Below are 24,197 nucleotides of genomic sequence, written 5' to 3' on the forward strand. Positions count from 1 at the left end.
TATTTTCACCATTGTCACTTTAAATGTTTTGATACCTCTTGGTCTTTGTGCTCCTTAATGGTGAAATGCTTAGAGGTGAGTGTAAGGGTATGGGCCAAACAAGAACAGTTGTGTTCCCTTTTAACTACTCATTTATCTTATGGAGCCTTGAGTCTATAAACCTATTCATTTTTTTTAAATGTGGAATCTGGAGTTACTGTTTAACTTTTATGTTGCTAAAATCTGAACTGGGCAATAGACAATGGGTAAAAAACAAAATGTATGCTTACCTGATAAATTTTATTTATTTCTTGACACGGTGAGTCCACGGATCATCATCAATTACTGTTGGAAATATCACTCCTGGCCAGCAGAAGGAGGCAAAGAGCACCACAGCAAAGCTGTTCAGTATTTCTTCCCTTCCCATAATCCCCAGTCATTCGACCAATGGAAAAGGAGAGGAAGGAAGCAACACAAGGTGCAGAGGTGCCTGAGGTTTACACAAGAAAAAACTGTCTGAAAAATAAAGGGCGGGCCGTGGACTCAGTGTCAAGAAAGAAAAATAAATTTATCAGGTAAGCATACATTTTGTTTTCTTTCCAATGACACGGTGAGTCCACGGATCATCATCAATTACTGTTGGGAATTAATACCCAAGCTAGAGGACACAGATAAGGGAGGGACATGACAGGGAACCTAAACAGAAGGCACCACTGCCTGAAGAACCCTTCTCCCAAAAGAAACCTCGGCTGAGGCAAAAGCATTACACGCAAAAAGAACCAAGTTGCAGCCTTGCATGTCTGTTCTCCGGAAGCTTCATTCTTGAAAACCCAAGAAACCGAGATAGACCTAATGGAATAATCTGCAAATCTCTCAGGGCTGCTGTTCAGCAATCTCATAACCTAAACGAATAATTATTCTCACCAAGAGAAAGAAAAGCAGAAGTTTTCTGATCTTTACAATTCCCAGAGAAACAAACAGAAGGCTGGCAAAAATCCTTACTCGCCTGTAGATAGAAAATAAGAGCACATGCATCATCCAAGTTGTGCCCCCAACATTCCTTATGAGGAGGGCGACTAGGGCATAGAGAAGGAATTATAATTTCTTGATAATTTTCCCATTCAAAACAATTGAGAAAGAACCTAAGTTAGTACAAAAAGTCGCCTCATCGGTAAGAAAGATAAGGCGAATCACACTGCCAAGCTGAGAAATCCAAGACTCTCTGAGCAGAAGAGACAGTCTTCCAAGATAACCATTCAATATCTATGGAATTAAAAGGCTCAAACAGAGATAGCCACAAAACTTGAAGAACAAAGTTAGGCTCCAAGGAGTAGCAACCAACTTAAACACAAGTCTGATGCCAAGCAGGACCTTAAAAAAAAATTGCGCATCTGGCACGTTTACCAGATGCTTATGTAGCAAAAATAGACCATGCAGAATTCGGACCCTTTAGGGTACTGACTGACATACCCTTCTCCAGATAGCCTGAAGACAGGACCAAGATCTTAGAATCCTGACTCCACTATGGGTAGCCCCTGGATTCCCACCAAAAAGGACAATTACGCCATTATTGATGACAAAACTTCAAGAAACTGGCCTGCAAGCCTGAGTCATAGTCTCAATGACAGACTCAGAAAACCCAGTTCAATCTCCAGGCAGGCAGCATCAGAGAAACGAAATTTAGATGAAGGAAGGGACCCTACACAGAAGGTCCTTCCTCAAAACCAGTCTCCAAAGTGGAGAGATGCCAGAATCTATCAGGGCGGACAGTGGATCACTTGACCAAGAACCATACCTTGGAAACTTGGCGGTCTGTCGAAAAGCCCTCAAACTTCGGACCCCCAATCTGAGGGTCTACCTAGAAAACGCTTCCTGGAAGAGGATCCACTCCCCGGGATAAACGGTTTGTTCAGAAGCCAATTGTCCATCCCTGAAAAGTGGGGGACAGACAGCAATCGTAAGCTTCCGCCCACTGAACAATCCACAATCCACAAAAGTTAGTCCCCTAATGAGTTTATTTATATCAATTAGTGTGTTAAAAAGATTGAAACTTTGTGAGGGGACAAAACCCAAGCCCAGATTTAACACTTTAAATTCAATTTCAGTAAGAGTATAATTTTACAGGTTTATAACATTATTTCTTTCATGTAATTAGCAAGAGTCCATGAGCTAGTGACGTATGGGATATACATTCCTACCAGGAGGGGCAAAGTTTCCCAAACCTTAAAATGCCTATAAATACACCCCTCACCACACCCACAATTCAGTTTTACAAACTTTGCCTCCTATGGAGGTGGTGAAGTAAGTTTGTGCTAGATTCTACGTTGATATGCGCTCCGCAGCAGGTTGGAGCCCGGTTTTCCTCTCAGCGTGCAGTGAATGTCAGAGGGATGTGAGGAGAGTATTGCCTATTTGAATGCAATGATTTCCTTCTACGGAGTCTATTTCATAGGTTCTCTGTTATCGGTCGTAGAGATTCATCTCTTACCTCCCTTTTCAGATCGACGATATACTCTTATACATACCATTACCTCTGCTGATTCTCGTTTCAGTACTGGTTTGGCTATTCAAACATTTATTTGCCTTGACTCAGGATGTTCAACATTCCTTATTTTCAGTCAGTTTCATATTTGGAATAATGCATTTGAATCAATCATTTTTTCTTACCTTAAAAATTTTTGACTTTTCCTGTGGGCTGTTAGGCTCGCGGGGGCTGAAAATGCTTCATTTTATTGCGTCATTCTTGGCGCGGACTTTTTTGGCGCAAAAATTTTTCTGTTTCCGGCGTCATGCGTGTCGCCGGAAGTTGAGTCATTTTTTTGACTTTCTTTTGTGCCAAAAGTGTCGGCGTTCCGGATGTGGCGTCATTTTTTGCGCCAAAGCATTTAGGCGCCAAATAATGTGGGCGTCATTTTTTGCGCTAAAAAATATGGGCGTCGTTGTCTCCACATTATTTAAGTCTCTTTATTTATTTGCTTCTGGTTACTAGAAGCTTGTTCACTGGCATTTTTTCCCATTCCTGAAACTGTCATTTAAGGAATTTGATCTATTTTGCTTTATATGTTGTTTTTTTCTATTACATATTGCAAGATGTTCCACGTTGCAACTGAGTCAGAAGATACTTCAGGAAAATCGCTGCCCGGTGCTGGAGCTACCAAAGCTAAGTGTATCTGATATAAACTTTTGGTATCTGTTCCTCCAGCTGTTGTTTGTATTGAATGTCATGACAAACTTGTTAATGCAGATAAAATTTCCTTTAGTACTATTACATTACCTGTTGCTGTTTCGTCAACATCTAATACTCAGAGTGTTCCTGATAACATAAGAGGTTTTATTTCTAAATCCATTAAGAAGGCTATGTCTGTTATTTTTCCTTCTAGTATACATAAAAGTCTTTTAAAACTTCTCTTTTTTCAGATGAATTTTTAAAATGAACATCATCATTCTGATACTGATAATGGTTCTTCTGGTTCAGAGGTTTCTGTCTCAGAGGTTGATGCTGATAAATCTTCATATTTGTTCAAGATGGAATAATTTGTTCTTTACTTAAAGAAGTATTAATTGTATTAGAAATTGAGGATTCTGGTCCTCTTGATACTAAATCTAAAACGTTTAAATAAGGTTTCTAAATCTCCTGTAGTTATTCCAGAAGTGTTTCCTGTCCCTGGTGCTATTTCTGAAGTAATTTCCAGGGAGTGGAATATTTTGGGTAATTCATTTACTACTCCTAAAAACGTTTTTAAGCAATTATATCCTGTGCCATCTGACAGATTAGAGTTTTGGGACAAAATCCCTAAGATTAATGGGGCTGTCTCTACTCCTGCTAAAGATCCTTTAGATCGGAAAATTGAATCCTTTCTAAGAAAAGCTTACTTGTGTTCAGGTAATCGTCTTAGACCTGCTATATCCTTAGCGGATGTTACTGCAGCTTCAACTTTTTTGGTTAGAAGCTTTAGCGCAACAAATAACAGATCATAATTATCATTTGCATTTCTATAACATGCTAATTATTTTATTTGTGATGCCATCTTTTGATATCATTAGAGTTGATGTCAGGTATATGTTTCTAGCTATTTTAGCTAGAAGAGCTTTATGGCTTAAAACTTGGAATGCTGATATGTCTTCTAAGTCATCTTTGCTATCCCTTTCTTTCCAGGGTAATAAATTATTCGATTATCAGTTGGATTCTTTTATCTCAACTGTTACTGGAGAGAAGGGAACTTTTTTACCACAGGATAAAAAATCTAAAGGTGAATTTAGGTCTAATAATCGTTTTCGTTCCTTTCATCACAACAAGGAACAATAGCCTGATCCTTCATCCTCAGGAGCAGTATCAGTTTGGTAACCTTCTCCAGTTTGGAATATATCCAAGCCTTATAGAAACCCAAGCCAGCTCCTAGGTCCACATGAAGGTGCGGCCCTCATTCCAGCTCAGCTGGTACGGGGCAGATTATGTTTTTTTCAAAGAAATTTGGATCAATTCCGTTCACAATCTCTGTTTTTCGGAACATTGTTTCAGAAGGGTACAGAATTGGCTTCAAGTTAAGGCCTCCTGCAAGAGATTTTTTTCTTTCCAGTGTCCCAGTAAACCCAGCAAAGGCTCATGCATTTCTGAAATGTGTTTCAGATCTAGAGTTGGCTGGAGTAATTATGCCAGTTCCAGTTCTGGAACATGGGGCTGGGGTTTTATTTAATCTCTTTATTGTACCAAAGAAGGTCAAATCCTTCAGACCAGTTCCGGATCTGTCAATATTGAATCATCATGTAAGGATACCAACATTCAAGATAGTAACTGTAAGGACTATCCTGCCTTTTGTTCAGCAAGGGCATTATATGTCTGCATTAGATTTACAGGATGCATATCTGCATATTCTGATTCATCCAGATCACTATCAGTTTGAGATTCTCTTTTCTAGACAAGCATTATCAGTTTGTGGCTCTACCATTTGGCCTAGCATCAGCTCCAAGAATTTTTACAAAGGTTCTCGGTGCCCTTCTGTCTGTATTCAGAGAACAGGGTATTGGTATTTCCTTATTTGGACGATATCTTGGTACTTGCTCAGTCTTCACATTTAGCAGAATCTCATACGAATCGACTTGTGTTGTTTCTTCAAGATCATGGTTGAAGGATCAATTTACCAAAAAGTTCATTGATTCCTCAGACAAGGGTAACCGCTTTAGGTTTCCATATGGATTCGGTGTCCATGACTCTGTCTTTTTCGGACAAGAGACGTCTAACATTGATATCAGCTTGTCAAAACCTTTAGTCACAATCATTCCTTTTGGTTGCCTTATGCATGGAAGTTTTAGGTCTTATGTCTGCTGCATCGGACGCGATCTCCTTTGCTCATTTTCACATGCGACCTTTCCAGCTCTGTATGCTGAACCAATAGTGCTGGGATTACACAAAGATATCTCAATCAATATCTTTAAAACCGATTGTACGACACTCTCTGACGTGGTGGACAGATCACCATCGTTTAATTCAGGGGGCTTCTTTTTTTCTTCCGACCTGGACTGTATTTTCAACAGATGCAAGTCTTACAGTTTGGGGAGCTGTATGGGGATCTCTGAAGGCACAAGGAGTTTGGGAATCTCAGGAGGTGAGATTACCGATCAATATTTTGGAACTCCGTGCAATTTTCAGAGCTCTTCAGTCTTGACCTCTTCTGTAGAGAGAATCGTTCATTTGTTTTCAGACAGACAATGTCACAACTGTGGCATACATCAATCATCAAGGAGGGACTCACAGTCCTCTGGCTATGAAGAAGTGTCTCGGATTCTGGTTTAGGCGGAATCCAGCTCCTGTCTAATTTCTGCGGTTCATATCCCAGGTATAGACAATTGGGAAGCGGATTATCTCAGCCGCCAAACGTTACATCCGGGCGAATGGTCTCTTCACCCAGAGGTATTTCTTCAGATTGTTCAAATGTGGGAACTTCCAGAAATAGATCTTATGGTGTCTCATCTAAACAAGAAACTTCCCAGGTATCTGTCCAGATCCCGGGATCCTCAGGCGGAGGCAGTGGATACATTATCACTTCCTTGGAAGTATCATCCTGCCTATATCTTTCCGCCTCTAGTTCTTCTTCCAAGAGTAATCTCCAAGATTCTGAAGGAATGCTCGTTTGTTCTGCTGGTAGCCCCGGCATGGCCTCACAGGTTTTGGTATGCGGATCTTGTCCGGATGGCCTCTTGCCAACCGTGGACTCTTCCGTTAAGACCAGACCTTCTGTCACAAGGTCCTTTTTTCCATCAGGATCTCAATCCTTAAATTTAAAGGTATGGAGATTGAACGCTTGATTCTTGGTCAAAGAGGTTTCTCTGACTCTGTGATTAATATTATGTTACAGGCTCGTAAATCTGTATCTAGAGAGATATATTATAGAGTCTGGAAGACTTATATTTCTTGGTGTCTTTCTCATCATTTTTCTTGGCATTCTTTTAGAATACCGAGAATTTTACAGTTTCTTCAGGATGGTTTAGATAAGGGTTTGTCCGCAAGTTCCTTGAAAGGACAAATCTCTGCTCTTTCTGTTCTTTTTCTCAGAAAGATTGCTAGTCTTCCTGATATTCATTGTTTTGTACAAGCTTTGGTTCGTATAAAACCTGTTAAGTCAATTTCTCCTCCTTGGAGTTTGAATTTGGTTCTGGGGGCTCTTAGAGCTCCTCCTTTTGAACCCATGCATTCTTTGGACAATTAAATTACTTTCTTGGAAAGTTTTGTTCCTTTTAGCGATCTCTTCTGCCAGAAGAGTTTCTGAATTATCTGCTCTTTCTTGTGAGTCTCCTTTTCTGATTTTTCATCAGGATAGGGCGGTGTTGCGAACTTCTTTTCAATTTTTACCTAAGGTTGTGAATTCCAACAACATTAGTAGAGAAATTGTGGTTCCTTCATTATGTCCTAATCCTAAGAATTCTAAGGAGAAATAGTTTCTTTGGATGTTGTTAGAGCTTTGAAATATTATGTTGAAGCTACTAAGTCTTTCCGAAAGACTTCTAGTCTATTTGTCATCTTTTCCGGTTCTAGAAAAGGTTAGAAAGCTTCTGCCATTTCTTTGGCATCTTGGTTGAAATCTTTTAATTCATCATGCCTATGTCGAGTCAGGTAAAACTCTGCCTCATAGGATTACAGCTCATTCTACTAGGTCAGTTTCTACTTCCTGGGCATTTAGGAATGAAGCTTCGGTTGATCAGCTTTGCAAAGCAGCAACTTGGTCCTCTTTGCATTCTTTTACTAAATTCTACCATTTTTGATGTGTTTTCTTCTTCTGAAGCAGTTTTTGGTAGAAAAGTACTTCAGGCAGCGGTTTCAGTTTGAATCTTCTGCTTATGTTTTTATTAAACTTTATTTTGGGTGTGGATTATTTTCAGCAGGAATTGGCTGTCTTTATTTTATCCCTCCCTCTCTAGTGACTCTTGCGTGGAAAGATCCACATCTTGGGTAGTCATTATCCCATACGTCACTAGCTCATGGACTCTTGCTAATTACATGAAAGAAAACATAATTTATGTAAGAACTTACCTGATAAATTCATTTCTTTCATATTAGCAAGAGTCCATGAGGCCCACCCTTTTTGTGGTGGTTATGATTTTTTTGTATAAAGCACAATTATTCCAATTCCTTATTTTATATGCTTTCGCACTTTTTTCTTATCACCCCACTTCTTGGCTATTCGTTAAACTGAATTGTGGGTGTGGTGAGGGGTGTATTTATAGGCATTTTAAGGTTTGGGAAACTTTGCCCCTCCTGGTAGGAATGTATATCCCATACGTCACTAGCTCATGGACTCTTGCTAATATGAAAGAAATGAATTTATCAGGTAAGTTCTTACATAAATTATGTTTTTCTATTGGTACTTGTTTCTGAATCTCCCTCTTCGAGTTGGATATCTGTTCTGACCTCCATGGCCCTCTGAACCTCCTCTCCCTCGACCCCCTCCTTCTGGTTTGGTCTGGGGGAGGAAAAAACCTGTTCAAGAGCTACCCTATACTCCTGATTCATACTGGGCATATCTCTGTCTTTCTTGTGCATTGACAGGTATATATTTAGATCCTCCTATTTTTTGTTGTTGTTGTTGTTGTTTTTTAAGAATAGGCTGGATTTCTTTCATGTAATTAGCAAGAGTCCATGAGCTAGTGACGTATGGGATATACATTCCTACCAGGAGGGGCAAAGTTTCCCAAACCTTAAAATGCCTATAAATACACCCCTCACCACACCCACAATTCAGTTTTACAAACTTTGCCTCCTATGGAGGTGGTGAAGTAAGTTTGTGCTAGATTCTACGTTGATATGCGCTCCGCAGCAGGTTGGAGCCCGGTTTTCCTCTCAGCGTGCAGTGAATGTCAGAGGGATGTGAGGAGAGTATTGCCTGTTTGAATTCAATGATCTCCTTCTACGGGGTCTATTTCATAGGTTCTCTGTTATCGGTCGTAGAGATTCATCTCTTACCTCCCTTTTCAGATCGACGATATACTCTTATAAATATACCATTACCTCTGCTGATTTTCGTTTCAGTACTGGTTTGGCTTTCTACAAACATGTAGATGAGTGTCCTGGGGTAAGTAAGTCTTATTTTCTGTGACACTCTAAGCTATGGTTGGGCACTTTTTTAATAAAGTTCTAAATATATGTATTCAAACATTTATTTGCCTTGACTCAGGATGTTCAACATTCCTTATTTTCAGACAGTCAGTTTCATATTTGGGATAATGCATTTGAATCAAATATTTTTCTTACCTTAAAGATTTGACTTTTTTCCCTGTGGGCTGTTAGGCTCGCGGGGGCTGAAAATGCTTCATTTTTTTGCGTCATTCTTGGCGCGGACTTTTTTGGCGCAAAAAAAAATCTTTTCTGTTTCCGGCGTCATACGTGTCGCCGGAAGTTGCGTCATTTTTGACGTTCTTTTGCGCCAAAAAAATGTCGGCGTTCCGGAAGTGGCGTCATTTTTGGCGCCAAATAATGTGGGCGTCTTATTTGGCGCTAAAAAAATATGGGCGTCGCTTTTGTCTCCACATTATTTAAGTCTCATTATTTATTGCTTCTGGTTGCTAGAAGCTTGTTCACTGGCATTTTTTCCCATTCCTGAAACTGTCATTTAAGGAATTTCATCAATTTTGCTTTATATGTTTTTTCTCTTACATATTGCAAGATGTCTCACGTTGCATCTGAGTCAGAAGATACTACAGGAAAATCGCTGTCTGGTGCTGGAACTACCAAAGCTAAGTGTATCTGCTGTAAACTTTTGGTAGCTATTCCTCCAGCTGTTGTTTGTATTAATTGTCATGACAAACTTGTTAATGCAGATAATATTTCCTTTAGTAATGTACCATTACCTGTTCCATCAACATCTAATGTTCAGAATGTTCCTGATAACATAAGAGATTTTGTTTCTGAATCCATCAAGAAGGCTATGTCTGTTATTCCTCCTTCTAGTAAACATAAAAAATATTTTAAAACTTCTCTTTATACAGATGAATTTTTAAATGAACATCATCATTCTGATTCTAATGACTCTTCTGGTTCAGAGGATTCTGTCTCAGAGATTGATGCTGATAAATCTTCATATTTATTTAAAATGGAATTTATTCGTTCTTTACTTAAAGAAGTACTAATTGCTTTAGAAATTGAGGATTCTGGTCCTCTTGATACTAAATCTAAACGTTTAGATAAGGTCTTTAAATCTCCTGTGGTTATTCCAGAGGTTTTTCCTGTTCCTGGTGCTATTTCTGAAGTAATTTCCAGAGAATGGAATAATTTGGGTAATTCATTTACTCCTCCTAAACGTTTTAAGCAATTATATCCTGTGCCGTCTGACAGATTAGAATTTTGGGACAAAATCCCTAAAGTTGATGGGGCTATTTCTACCCTTGCTAAACGTACTACTATTCCAACGTCAGATGGTACTTCGTTTAAGGATCCTTTAGATAGGAAAATTGAATCCTTTCTAAGAAAAGCTTATCTGTGTTCAGGTAATCTTCTTAGACCTGCTATATCATTGGCTGATGTTGCTGCAGCTTCAACTTTTTGGTTGGAAACTTTAGCGCAACAAGTAACAGATCATGATTCTCATAATATTATTATTCTTCTTCAACATGCTAATAATTTTATCTGTGATGCCATTTTTGATATTATCAGAGTTGATGTCAGGTTTATGTCTCTAGCTATTTTAGCTAGAAGAGCTTTATGGCTTAAAACTTGGAATGCTGATATGGCTTCTAAATCAACTCTACTTTCCATTTCTTTCCAGGGTAACAAATTATTTGGTTCTCAGTTGGATTCTATTATCTCAACTGTTACTGGTGGGAAAGGAACTTTTTTACCACAGGATAAAAAATCTAAGGGTAAAAACAGGGCTAATAATCGTTTTCGTTCCTTTCGTTTCAACAAAGAACAAAAGCCTGATCCTTCATCCTCAGGAGCAGTTTCAGTTTGGAAACCATCTCCAGTCTGGAATAAATCCAAGCCTTCTAGAAAAGCAAAGCCAGCTTCTAAGTCCACATGAAGGTGCGGCCCTCATTCCAGCTCAGCTGGTAGGGGGCAGGTTACGTTTTTTCAAAGAAATTTGGATTAATTCTGTTCACAATCTTTGGATTCAGAACATTGTTTCAAGATAAGACCTCCTGCAAAGAGATTTTTTCTTTCCCGTGTCCCAGTAAATCCAGTGAAAGCTCAAGCATTTCTGAAATGTGTTTCAGATCTAGAGTTGGCTGGAGTAATTATGCCAGTTCCAGTTCTGGAACAGGGGATGGGGTTTTACACAAATCTATTCATTGTACCAAAGAAGGAGAATTCCTTCAGACCAGTTCTGGATCTAAAAATATTGAATCGTTATGTAAGGATTCCAACGTTCAAAATGGTAACTGTAAGGACTATCTTGCCTTTTGTTCAGCAAGGGCATTATATGTCCACAATAGATTTACAGGATGCATATCTGCATATTCCGATTCATCCAGATCATTATCAGTTCCTGAGATTCTCTTTTCTGGACAAGCATTACCAGTTTGTGGCTCTGCCGTTTGGCCTAGCTACAACTCCAAGAATTTTTACAAAGGTTCTCGGTGCCCTTCTGTCTGTAATCAGAGAACAGGGTATTGTGGTATTTCCTTATTTGGACGATATCTTGGTACTTGCTCAGTCTTTACATTTAGCAGAATCTCATACGAATCGACTTGTGTTGTTTCTTCAAGATCATGGTTGGAGGATCAATTCACTAAAAAGTTCATTGATTCCTCAGACCAGGGTAACCTTTCTGGGTTTCCAGATAGATTCAGTGTCCATGACTCTGTCTTTGACAGACAAGAGACTTCTAAAATTGATTTCAGCTTGTCGAAACCTTCAGTCACAATCATTCCCTTTGGTAGCCTTATGCATGGAAATTCTAGGTCTTATGACTGCTGCATCGGACGTGATCCCCTTTGCTCGTTTTCACATGTCACCTCTTCAGCTCTGTATGCTGAATCAATGGTGCAGGGATTACACAAAGATATCTCAATAAATATCTTTAAAACCGATTGTACGACACTCTCTAACGTGGTGGACAGATCACCATCGTTTAATTCAGGGGGCTTCTTTTGTTCTTCCGACCTGGACTGTAATTTCAACAGATGCAAGTCTCACAGGTTGGGGAGCTGTGTGGGGATCTCTGACGGCACAAGGAGTTTGGGAATCTCAGGAGGTGAGATTACCGATCAATATTTTGGAACTCCGTGCAATTTTCAGAGCTCTTCAGTCTTGGCCTCTTCTGAAGAGAGAATCGTTCATTTGTTTTCAGACAATGTCACAACTGTGGCATACATCAATCATCAAGGAGGGACTCACAGTCCTCTGGCTATGAAAGAAGTATCTCGAATTCTGGTTTGGGCGGAATCCAGCTCCTGTCTAATCTCTGCGGTTCATATCCCAGGTATAGACAATTGGGAAGCGGATTATCTCAGTCGCCAAACGTTGCATCCGGGCGAATGGTCTCTTCACCCAGAGGTATTTCTTCAGATTGTTCAAATGTGGGAGCTTCCAGAAATAGATCTGATGGCGTCTCATCTAAACAAGAAACTTCCCAGGTATCTGTCCAGATCCCGGGATCCTCAGGCGGAAGCAGTGGATGCATTATCACTTCCTTGGAAGTATCATCCTGCCTATATCTTTCCGCCTCTAGTTCTTCTTCCAAGAGTAATCTCCAAGATTCTGAAGGAATGCTCGTTTGTTCTGCTGGTAGCTCCGGCATGGCCTCACAGGTTTTGGTATGCAGATCTTGTCCGGATGGCCTCTTGCCATCCGTGGACTCTTCCGCTAAGACCAGACCTTCTGTCGCAAGGTCCTTTTTTCCATCAGGATCTCAAATCCTTAAATTTAAAGGTATGGAGATTGAACGCTTGATTCTTGGTCAAAGAGGTTTCTCTGACTCTGTGATTAATACTACGTTACAGGCTCGTAAATCTGTATCCAGAGAGATATTTCTCCAACATAGGTGTGTCCGGTCCACGGCGTCATCCTTACTTGTGGGATATTCTCTTCCCCAACAGGAAATGGCAAAGAGCCCAGCAAAGCTGGTCACATGATCCCTCCTAGGCTCCGCCTACCCCAGTCATTCTCTTTGCCGTTGTACAGGCAACTTCTCCACGGAGATGGCTTAGAGTTTTTTAGTGTTTAACTGTAGTTTTTATTATTCAATCAAGAGTTTGTTATTTTGAAATAGTGCTGGTATGTACTATTTACTCAGAAACAGAAAAGAGATGAAGATTTCTGTTTGTATGAGGAAAATGATTTTAGCAACCGTCACTAAAATCCATGGCTGTTCCACACAGGACTGTTGAGAGCAATTAACTTCAGTTGGGGGAACAGTGAGCAGTCTCTTGCTGCTTGAGGTATGACACATTCTAACAAGACGATGTAATGCTGGAAGCTGTCATTTTCCCTCTGGGATCCGGTAAGCCATGTTTATTACGATTGTAAATAAGGGCTTCAAAAAGGGCTTATTAAGACTGTAGACTTTTTTTGGGCTAAATCGATTGATTATTAACACATATTTAGCCTTGAGGAATCATTTTATCTGGGTATTTTGATATAATAATATCGGCAGGCACTGTTTTAGACACCTTATTCTTTAGGGGCTTTCCCAAAGCATAGGCAGAGCCTCATTTTCGCGCCGGTGTTGCGCACTTGTTTTTGAGAGGCATGGCATGCAGTCGCATGTGAGAGGAGCTCTGATACTTAGAAAAGACTTTCTGAAGGCGTCATTTGGTATCGTATTCCCCTTGGGTCTTGGTTGGGTCTCAGCAAAGCAGATACCAGGGACTGTAAAGGGGTTAAAGTTCAAAACGGCTCCGGTTCCGTTATTTTAAGGGTTAAAGCTTCCAAATTTGGTGTGCAATACTTTTAAGGCTTTAAGACACTGTGGTGAAAATTTGGTGAATTTTGAACAATTCCTTCATGTTTTTTCGCATTTGCAGTAATAAAGTGTGTTCAGTTTAAAATTTAAAGTGACAGTAACGGTTTTATTTTAAAACGTTTTTTGTACTTTGTTATCAAGTTTATGCCTGTTTAACATGTCTGAACTACCAGATAGACTGTGTTCTGAATGTGGGGAGTTCCCTTCTTGGGAACAATAATAGACTCCTTAGAAATGAGGATTTTTCTGACAGAAAAACAAAACTTCTAGACTCTTGTCGGATACTTCATTCCGTTCCTCTTCCTTCCATAGCTCAGTGCATGGAAGTGATCGGGTTGATGGTAGCGGCAATGGACATAGTTCCTTTTGCACGCATTCATCTAAGACCATTACAACTGTGCATGCTCAGTCAGTGGAATGGGGACTATACAGACTTGTCTCCGAAGATACAAGTAAATCAGAGGACCAGAGACTCACTCCGTTGGTGGCTGTCCCTGGACAACCTGTCACGAGGGATGACATTCCGCAGACCAGAGTGGGTCATTGTCACGACCGACGCCAGTCTGATGGGCTGGGGCGCGGTCTGGGGATCCCTGAAAGCTCAGGGTCTTTGGTCTCGGGAAGAATCTCTTCTACCGATAAATATTCTGGAACTGAGAGCGATATTCAATGCTCTCAAGGCTTGGCCTCAGCTAGCGAGGGCCAAGTTCATACGGTTTCAATCAGACAACATGACAACTGTTGCGTACATCAACCATCAGGGGGGAACAAGGAGTTCCCTGGCGATGGAAGAAGTGACCAAAATCATTCTATGGGCGGAGTCTCACTCCTGCCACCTGTCTGCTATCCACATCCCAGGAGTGGAAAATTGGGAAGCGGATTTTCTGAGTCGTCAGACATTGCATCCGGGGGAGTGGGAACTCCATCCGGAAATCTTTGCCCAAGTCACTCAGCTGTGGGGCGTTCCAGACATGGATCTGATGGCCTCTCGTCAGAACTTCAAAGTTCCTTGCTACGGGTCCAGATCCAGGGATCCCAAGGCGGCTCTAGTGGATGCACTAGTAGCACCTTGGACCTTCAAACTAGCTTATGTGTTCCCGCCGTTTCCTCTCATCCCCAGGCTGGTAGCCAGGATCAATCAGGAGAGGGCGTCGGTGATCTTGATAGCTCCTGCGTGGCCACGCAGGACTTGGTATGCAGATCTGGTGAATATGTCATCGGCTCCTCCTTGGAAGCTACCTTTGAGACGAGACCTTCTTGTTCAGGGTCCGTTCGAACATCCGAATCTGGTTTCACTCCAGCTGACTGCTTGGAGATTGAACGCTTGATCTTATCGAAGCGAGGGTTCTCAGATTCTGTTATCGATACTCTTGTTCAGGCCAGAAAGCCTGTAACTAGAAAGATTTACCACAAAATTTGGAAAAAATATATCTGTTGGTGTGAATCTAAAGGATTCCCTTGGGACAAGGTTAAGATTCCTAGGATTCTATCCTTCCTTCAAGAAGGATTGGAAAAAGGATTATCTGCAAGTTCCCTGAAGGGACAGATTTCTGCCTTGTCTGTGTTACTTCACAAAAAGCTGGCCGCTGTGCCAGATGTTCAAGCCTTTGTTCAGGCTCTGGTTAGAATTAAGCCTGTTTACAAACCTTTGACTCCTCCTTGGAGTCTCAATTTAGTTCTTTCAGTTCTTCAGGGGGTTCCGTTTGAACCCTTGCATTCCGTTGATATTAAGTTATTATCTTGGAAAGTTTTGTTTTTAGTTGCAATTTCTTCTGCTAGAAGAGTTTCAGAATTATCTGCTCTGCAGTGTTCTCCTCCTTATCTGGTGTTCCATGCAGATAAGGTGGTTTTACGTACTAAACCTGGTTTTCTTCCAAAAGTTGTTTCTAACAAAAACATTAACCAGGAGATTATCGTACCTTCTCTGTGTCCGAAACCAGTTTCAAAGAAGGAACGTTTGTTGCACAATTTGGATGTTGTTCGCGCTCTAAAATTCTATTTAGATGCTACAAAGGATTTTAGACAAACATCTTCCTTGTTTGTTGTTTATTCCGGTAAAAGGAGAGGTCAAAAAGCAACTTCTACCTCTCTCTCTTTTTGGATTAAAAGCATCATCAGATTGGCTTACGAGACTGCCGGACGGCAGCCTCCCGAAAGAATCACAGCTCATTCCACTAGGGCTGTGGCTTCCACATGGGCCTTCAAGAACGAGGCTTCTGTTGATCAGATATGTAGGGCAGCGACTTGGTCTTCACTGCACACTTTTACCAAATTTTACAAGTTTGATACTTTTGCTTCTTCTGAGGCTATTTTTGGGAGAAAGGTTTTGCAAGCCGTGGTGCCTTCCATTTAGGTGACCTGATTTGCTCCCTCCCTTCATCCGTGTCCTAAAGCTTTGGTATTGGTTCCCACAAGTAAGGATGACGCCGTGGACCGGACACACCTATGTTGGAGAAAACAGAATTTATGTTTACCTGATAAATTAATTTCTCCAACGGTGTGTCCGGTCCACGGCCCGCCCTGGTTTTTTTAATCAGGTCTGATAATTTATTTTCTTTAACTACAGTCACCACGGTACCATATGGTTTCTCCTATGCAAATATTCCTCCTTAACGTCGGTCGAATGACTGGGGTAGGCGGAGCCTAGGAGGGATCATGTGACCAGCTTTGCTGGGCTCTTTGCCATTTCCTGTTGGGGAAGAGAATATCCCACAAGTAAGGATGACGCCGTGGACCGGACACACCGTTGGAGAAAGTAATTTATCAGGTAAACATAAATTCTGTTATTATAGAGTCTGGAAGACTTATATTTCTTGGTGTCTTTCTCATCATTTTTCCTGGCATTCTTTTAGAATTCCGAGAATTTTACAGTTTCTTCAGGATGGTTTAGATAAAGGTTTATCCGCAAGTTCTTTGAAAGGACAAATCTCTGCTCTTTCTGTTCTTTTTCACAGAAAGATTGCTACTCTTCCTGATATTCATTATTTTGTACAAGCTTTGGTTCGTATAAAACCTGTCATTAAGTCAATTTCTCCTCCTTGGAGTTTGAATTTGGTTCTGGGGGCTCTTCAAGCTCCTCCGTTTGAACCTATGCATTCATTGGACATTAAATTACTTTCTTGGAAAGTTTTGTTCCTTTTGGCGATCTCTTCTGCCAGAAGAGTCTCTGAATTATCTGCTCTTTCTTGTGAGTCTCCTTTTCTGATTTTTCATCAGGATAAGGCGGTGTTGCGAACTTCTTTTGAATTTTTACCTAAGGTTGTGAATTCCAACAACATTAGTAGAGAAATTGTGGTTCCTTCATTATGTCCTAATCCTAAGAATTCTAAGGAGAAATCGTTGCATTCTTTGGATGTTGTTAGAGCTTTGAAATATTATGTTGAAGCTACTAAGTCTTTCCGGAAGACTTCTAGTCTATTTGTTATCTTTTCCGGTTCTAGAAAAGGCCAGAAAGCTTCTGCCATTTCTTTGGCATCTTGGTTGAAATCTTTAATTCATCATGCCTATGTCGAGTCGGGTAAAACTCCGCCGCAAAGGATTACAGCTCATTCTACTAGGTCAGTTTCTACTTCCTGGGCGTTTAGGAATGAAGCTTCGGTTGATCAGATTTGCAAAGCAGCAACTTGGTCCTCTTTGCATACTTTTACTAAATTCTACCATTTTGATGTATTTTCTTCTTCTGAAGCAGTTTTTGGTAGAAAAGTACTTCAGGCAGCGGTTTCAGTTTGAATCTTCTGTTTGTTTTTCATTAAACTTTATTTTGGGTGTGGATTATTTTCAGCAGGAATTGGCTGTCTTTATTTTATCCCTCCCTCTCTAGTGACTCTTGCGTGGAAAGATCCACATCTTGGGTAGTCATTATCCCATACGTCACTAGCTCATGGACTCTTGCTAATTACATGAAAGAAAACATAATTTATGTAAGAACTTACCTGATAAATTAATTTCTTTCATATTAGCAAGAGTCCATGAGGCCCGCCCTTTTTTTGTGGTGGTTATGATTTTTTTTGTATAAAGCACAATTATTCCAATTCCTTATTTTATATGCTTTCGCACTTTTTTCTTATCACCCCACTTCTTGGCTATTCGTTAAACTGAATTGTGGGTGTGGTGAGGGGTGTATTTATAGGCATTTTAAGGTTTGGGAAACTTTGCCCCTCCTGGTAGGAATGTATATCCCATACGTCACTAGCTCATGGACTCTTGCTAATATGAAAGAAATGAATTTATCAGGTTCTTATATAAATTATGTTTTCCTTCGATTTCATCTTCGGTTTTACCACTAGATCTCCCTCTATGTTCTGTGCAGATGGGAAGGAGTTACCAACTGAATCCTCCCCACCTGAAGCCGAACTCTCATCATATGACTCCGCCTCACTTTCAGAAAAAGTGACCTTATTTCCATAGTCATTTTCCAAAGATTCTATGTTTGAAACACTCCTATTTTTATTACTGTTATTACCTCTACCTCTGCCCCTTCCTCTACCTCTTGTCCTATTGTAGGCACGTCGGCCTTCAGATCTATCCTTTCTGTTCCAAACAAAAATCTGATTATCATAGTCAGATTGGTCCCTTAAATACTTATTGTGCTTAACCTCTATCAAAAGTGCCTTGGTTTCCGCAATCGTTTGTTTCAAAATGCCATCATATTTGGCAAACTCCAAGGCACTCCTCCTTAGGTTGAGCTCAACTTGTAATAATTAAATTTGTTGGATTACAGTATTAAGGGCTTTTGTTTTAAAATGAACCAATAGTAGTATTAAACGAAGGGAGCAATCTGAGAGGATAATATTCCATTCATTAATGAATTCTATATCATCTGTCTGGAACGTGGGAAATTTGTTTATCCTAAGGCCCCTGGGAATGATTTTCAATTCATGATATTTGTTTAGTGTCATGATATCCCACCTTAGCTTGTTCTCCTTAACGAGTAGAAACTCAACCTCCTCAAATAATTTAGCTAGAGGGAATTTCGATCTATCTGTACAAAAGATTTCATCTAAATCCTGTACACAACTTCCTCTCTCATGAGAGGAAATTAAAGAAAAAAATTCTCCTTCATTTACTGTTTCCACCTTCATAATGGAAGTGTGTATATTTCGTAACTCACTATCCTACAGACAAATGTACAATCTATATACCAGCTTGCTTAGTTCTTACAGAATATAGTAAAAAAGTGCTTCAATCTAACCTTTAGCCACTGTTGTATTTAAATATCCAGAATGATTCTTAATGAGAGAGATACTACTGGTACCCTAATTAAATATCATCGAATAGTATGCACAAAGGAAAATATGATAGGGGAAAGTGTGGACCATGTAATTAATTGCATGTATCAAAAATGTCAATTATAGACACTAAAAAATAGATACTTATGGCAAGGGGAAAAAAACCTTCTATCAGTAACCACAAATGGTTACCCCAAATAATGAGTCTGAGAGGTCAACAATTATCCCACCCAATAATGATTATAAATAGTCCGTAAAGAGCTATCAATATTCTGAATTTTAAATCCTTTACTATAATGTGCCGTACCCTAAAGCCACAAGGTAAATGTCTTGTAAATCAGAAAAATATTTGATTTAGTTAATGAGTATAATCTCACTCCTTGAACTGGCCTAATGGTACAGCACAGATAGTCTCTCTGATGTCAAAAATGAGTACAAAATTTAGCCTAAACAGTCGCACACAACATAGAACATTAAACATCATTGTGAACAATTTGGCAAACACATATGCACATGAAATCAAAAAGAAAAATCTTGATTATAGCAAAATGATCATTGTGTGTCCATATGAAGAAACAGTCAGTGTATAGTGACTTGGTCAAACAATAAGAGTAGTTCAAATAGTGAAACCGAGCCAATCAGGTTAAATATACTGTAGTGATCTCTGTGTAGACAGTCCGTAGAACAATAAATTCAAATATAATTGCAATCGATTATCTAATGTTTATAGCTGATTAATTAAAGTCCAAGTGAATCCGAAATGGGGCAAAAAGAGATCACTGTTGTGTAAAAGTTCCGAAAATCCCGTGACAGGACTGTCGGCCTCAGGGTCTAGTGTAGCCAAACACCACCAACATAACAAAGAAATTAACCCCAATGAAGAGGTGACCCTTTGGGGAACACAAATGTGTCTCTTATGAGGTGTAGACGATGTGAGACGTGCAGGTAACTCTATCTGTGACCACACTCGAATATCAAGGTCCCCGCTTCTCCTTACTTATCCACAAAGGACTTACCCTTTCTTCACGGCCCTTTCTTATATTCCTCTTTCTCTTTGCACCTTGAGTGGAGAGCCGTTTGGGAGACCTCTCTCCTGGGCTCTCTGCGGTACGCCGTATCCCTGCTTGGAGTGCGCTCCCACAAGCATGCAGCCGCAAACACGCTGCACTGGCATCCGTCCAAACACTCCGGGGCTCCGTGAGATGACGTCACACAGACGCGGCCGACTTTCGAGGGAGGAGGGGAAGCAGTGCCTGGCAAGACGATCCTGACGGCAATCTGGGACAGCAGGTAGGACGTATGATCAGACTACACCTCCTCAGGTAATTAAGCCCCCATGAATTCACCAGCTGCAACTGCTCCAAAAGGAAATAGGCTCATACTTAGAAGAAAACACAAAGTCCGGAGCTGCAGTTTAAAACTTTCTTCACTTTATTAATCCATTAAAAGCGATACATGTGCAGGTACAAGAAAAAACATGCCCTTAGTGTCCAAAGCTTACGCTTTTCGGCTGGAGTGCCGTACTGATAGCTTCCTGACCACCCTCTCACTAATGGGCTATTTAAGAGGTGTAAAAACATTTGATTCGCTAGGGTTCCATGTTTTAAAGTTAACTGTTTCATTGCTGTCCAGTTTAGCTGATATGTAGATTAACTACTCAATTCTATGTTCCTACTCAGCTAAACTTATGGATAGCAATTTACATGTCACACTTAAACAATGATTGCATTATATTGAATTTACATTTAGTAGAGATAACTGCCATGAATGTCCCCTAAACGAAACAGACTTATGTACAAATGTCATTTTATAATGTTTCAGTAATCCTTAACACACTATTAGCAGTGATGAGGTAGTAATATGTCCACCCCATTCTACAAAGGAAAATTTAATACGTTACTTATTCTTTATTAATCATCAAACAATTCATTATTTTGCTTCATTTCTCCCAAGTGACACATACTTTGGGCCATTCAAAAATGTGAAACTATGCCTACAAACTACCTAGTACAATTCTACCAAAACGGCTCTCCACTCAAGGTGCAAAGAGAGAGAGAGGAATATAAGAAAGGGCCGTGAAGAGAGGGTAAGTCCTTTGTGGATAAGTAAGGAGAAGCGGGGACCTTGATATTAGAGTGTGGTCACAGATAGTTACCTGCACGTCTCACATCGTCTACACCTCATAAGAGGCACATTTGTGTTCCCCAAAGTGTCACCTCTTCATTGGGGTTAATTTCTTTGTTACCTAAACTTCACCTCTTCTATGTACTGCAGGCAAAGAGAATTACTGGGGTTTATGGGAAGGGAAGTGATACTTAACAGCTTTGCTGTGGTGCTCTTTGCCTCCTCCTGCTAGCCAGGAGTGATATTCCCAACAGTAATTGATAATGATCCGTGGACTCACCGTGTCATTATAAAGAAAAAAAACTTTACTACAAAAATAGATTTTGATGGCAGATAAGAACTATAAGGCCCAGCTGCCCTATGGTCCCTGACGCGGATGACATGACAGTCCCCAAAACACAGTAGGTCATAAAGCAAACCACAGGCTAAATATAGGGCAAGCATATCACAAATTCAATACCTGCATATAATTTACCCAAATGGAATATCCCACTTTAGAAACTTAAAGCAGTGTCCAACTAAATTACCAGTCTCTTGGTACATATATTGTCTACTAGGGGTGTTATCCCCAGCAAGAGTAAAAACACAAAAATAAGTCTGTTTATCGTTTCCCCTATACTGAGCAGTAATGAGTAAAGTAATAGTTCATTAGCCTACTCTGACTTTTTAAGGCATCTAGTACATATGAATTTGAAGAGCCATGAGTGTGGTAAAAGTCGTATGTCTTTTACCAAATGCAGGTGTCAAGCCATTAAATGGTGTCCTAGATACATAAACGGCCAGCAAAAAGTATCAAAGAACTGGAGTGTCTTACCTTATCTGGGTAATTAGGCATCAATAGTAGGTTAGACCAAAAAACTTGAGAAATCTCGGCTGCCGTATAGATAATCAGGGGGTCACTAGTCAGGTCTGATTAGGCTGTGACTCTAGTAGAACTGGTCACCTCCATCCGTCTAGGCTTTAGTGGATAACTTCACCTCCCCTTTCATATCTCTTACAAGATACGTGCTGATTGTCAAAAAAAGACATCCTTTCAAATTATATAAATAGCTGTCTCAGGAAGTATTTACAAAAAGGGATACTAAACCCATTTTTTTTCTTTTATAATTTGGATAGGGCATGCAATTTTTAGCAACTTTCTAACTTCTGTTATCAAATTTTTTTTTTGTTTTCTTGGTTATTTAAGTTGAGCTCCATCTTGATCCTCTAAGAGAATGTATTTCTAATTAAAAAATAAGATATAGTTGGTCTTTAACCCTTTAAGGACACAGCTTTCAGTTTGCTCAATTGTTTTATGACGGAAAAATTCCATCATATGTCCTTAAGAGGTTAAATATGAAAAATATAGCAGTTGGTGTCAGCTTTACAAAAGGTGACAGCCAATTTATGGGCTGCTGTATGCGATGCTGCCTCCTCAGGCAACAACCGCCCGGTCCTCCGTCCTGAGGTCATAAACGGAGCTAAGATGTCCTCGAACAAATCTTTATAGTATAAATCACTGATATATTTAATGTGCAGGATCAGATGCTGCGCTGCAAATCTAATAACTGGCGGATTATTAGGATCCCTGCAAGAGCTTTAGGAATTGCGTCGTCCTATAAACGCTGCCCAAACACACCCCTAAATTTGCTTTATTTTTATAATGTTTTAAATGTTTTTATTTAAATAGAATTTATATTTTCATACTTTTGTTTTAGTATGCTAAAAAATATTTATTAAAACAGATACACTACACAACGTGTACTTGGTCTAATCCATAAAAAAAGAAACAATTATCTAACAATTTTGATCATCTAACAGTTAATAGTATCAATGCATTTTGATATTTATTTTTTTCTAAGGAGAAAATAGTTTGCTGGAAAGTTTGTTAGCATAGATTAAAAACTGCTACTGTACAGGTTGCCTAAAAACAGTTTTTATTTTATTTTTTTATGCTTGTTCATGGAGTTGTTCAACCTTTTTGGGAAATATCTCCAAATTCTTCTAAATTCTGCTCAATTTATTGAGCTTTAAAAATTGTCACCATAGGCCACCCTAGTGTTTGTCCCTTCCAAATTTTTAGAAGTGACACTATATACACTTACATACTGTATATTTTGACATTTGCCCTCAGTAATTGTGCATACTATAAAATGCTCTTTATATTTAGCTATACATACATGTAGGTTCTCAATGTCTAAAAGTATTTTCATTAGAATTGTTATATTTTTCAGGCATTATTAAAGGCTATTTTGACGAGAATGAGAAGAACATTGGATGACGATGTTTTTATGCCATTATATCCCAAACCGTAAGTGGAAATAGTTCCATGTGAGGCTTTTCATTTATGTGTATGTGTGTGTGTAATCTATTTTATGTATCTGTTATGTGCATACAATCTTATAGTTGTACTTTGTAAATGACATCTTAGTTTCATAACTGTTGTAAATCTTTATGCTGCATGATTTTAATGCATACAATTTTGCACAGTAGAAAGAAAAAGTGCAATTTTGAAATTGTTCATATCTAGACTAAACAGTTTTTAGTTTTATTAAATATAATAAAATATATTTAGGAAAGGGGAAAAAGATTTATATGCATATTTTTTGTGCTTACATTTTAAAATTATTTTAATGATTTTGTACAATAATATAGTATTAACAGTTGTTTTTTTCTTTAAAGCCTTATAGAAAACAGGAATTCTGGACCCTGTGTCTTTTTCCAACGCCAATTCTGGTCTTCGGTTAAGGTAATAAAGCTTAAAAAAGCTGCTTAGTTTAGTTTACGTGGCTATGAAACCCAAAATTTCTTTCATAACAAGAAAATTGGAAAATTGTTTAAAATTTGTATGTTCTATCTGAATCATAAAAGAATAATTTTGGATTTTATGTTCCTTTTTAAGAAATAATGGTTGACGCACACTGTTGTGAAACTTACTTTAGAGGGTAAAATACACTAGTCAAGCATTGTGCTCAAAGGGATGTGAAAGCCTTAAACTTTTATGATTCAAATCAAATTCACCATGCCGGATTTCCCGCACAGCTATTGGCTAAGAGGTGAAAACGTCACCTCTCAGCCAAATAGCATTCTTCTGTGGGCTGCTTGAGCTGCTCAGTGCGGCGAATGCTGCAAACAAATAAAGGAGCTTTCGGCATGAAGTATTTTATGAAAAATGAATGAAAGTCCCCTTTATTTGTTCCAATGGTAAATCCTAGCGTTTCACAAAATTTAGGATTTACCATCACTTTAAGGTTCTATTTCCTGCCACTAGGAGGAGGTCAAGAACCCTCACAAGATCTTTACTCTCTCCCTCTTCTACCCACTCAGTTTACGTTTAGCTGAGGAGAGAGATAGAAAAGGTAGGAAAGCAGGGTTAAGAGGTGTAAATACGAACTATTGCCCATCTAGTGAAAATGCGGGCGGGTCCTATGGACTCTCCTCATCACGAAAGTAAGAAATTTATCGGTAAATGTAAATTCTGTTTCCTATGGCATTC

The 24,197-nt window shown here is 39.4% G+C and overlaps 1 protein-coding gene across 1 annotated transcript in view; it reads left to right on the forward strand.

Annotated features, from left to right (window-relative positions):
• LOC128652957 (PAX3- and PAX7-binding protein 1) overlaps positions 1–23,530 on the forward strand; it is a 60,388-nt gene extending 36,858 nt beyond the window's left edge. The window contains exons 14-15 of the mRNA XM_053705968.1: positions 22,936–23,012; positions 23,384–23,530. Coding sequence (XP_053561943.1) covers positions 22,936–23,012; positions 23,384–23,477 — 171 coding nt within the window. The 3' untranslated portion in view covers positions 23,478–23,530. The remainder of the gene's footprint in view (positions 1–22,935; positions 23,013–23,383) is intronic.
• The last annotated feature ends 667 nt before the right edge of the window (positions 23,531–24,197 follow it).

This window comes from Bombina bombina, chromosome 3 (assembly GCF_027579735.1).
Source record: "Bombina bombina isolate aBomBom1 chromosome 3, aBomBom1.pri, whole genome shotgun sequence".
NCBI lineage: Eukaryota > Metazoa > Chordata > Amphibia > Anura > Bombinatoridae > Bombina > Bombina bombina.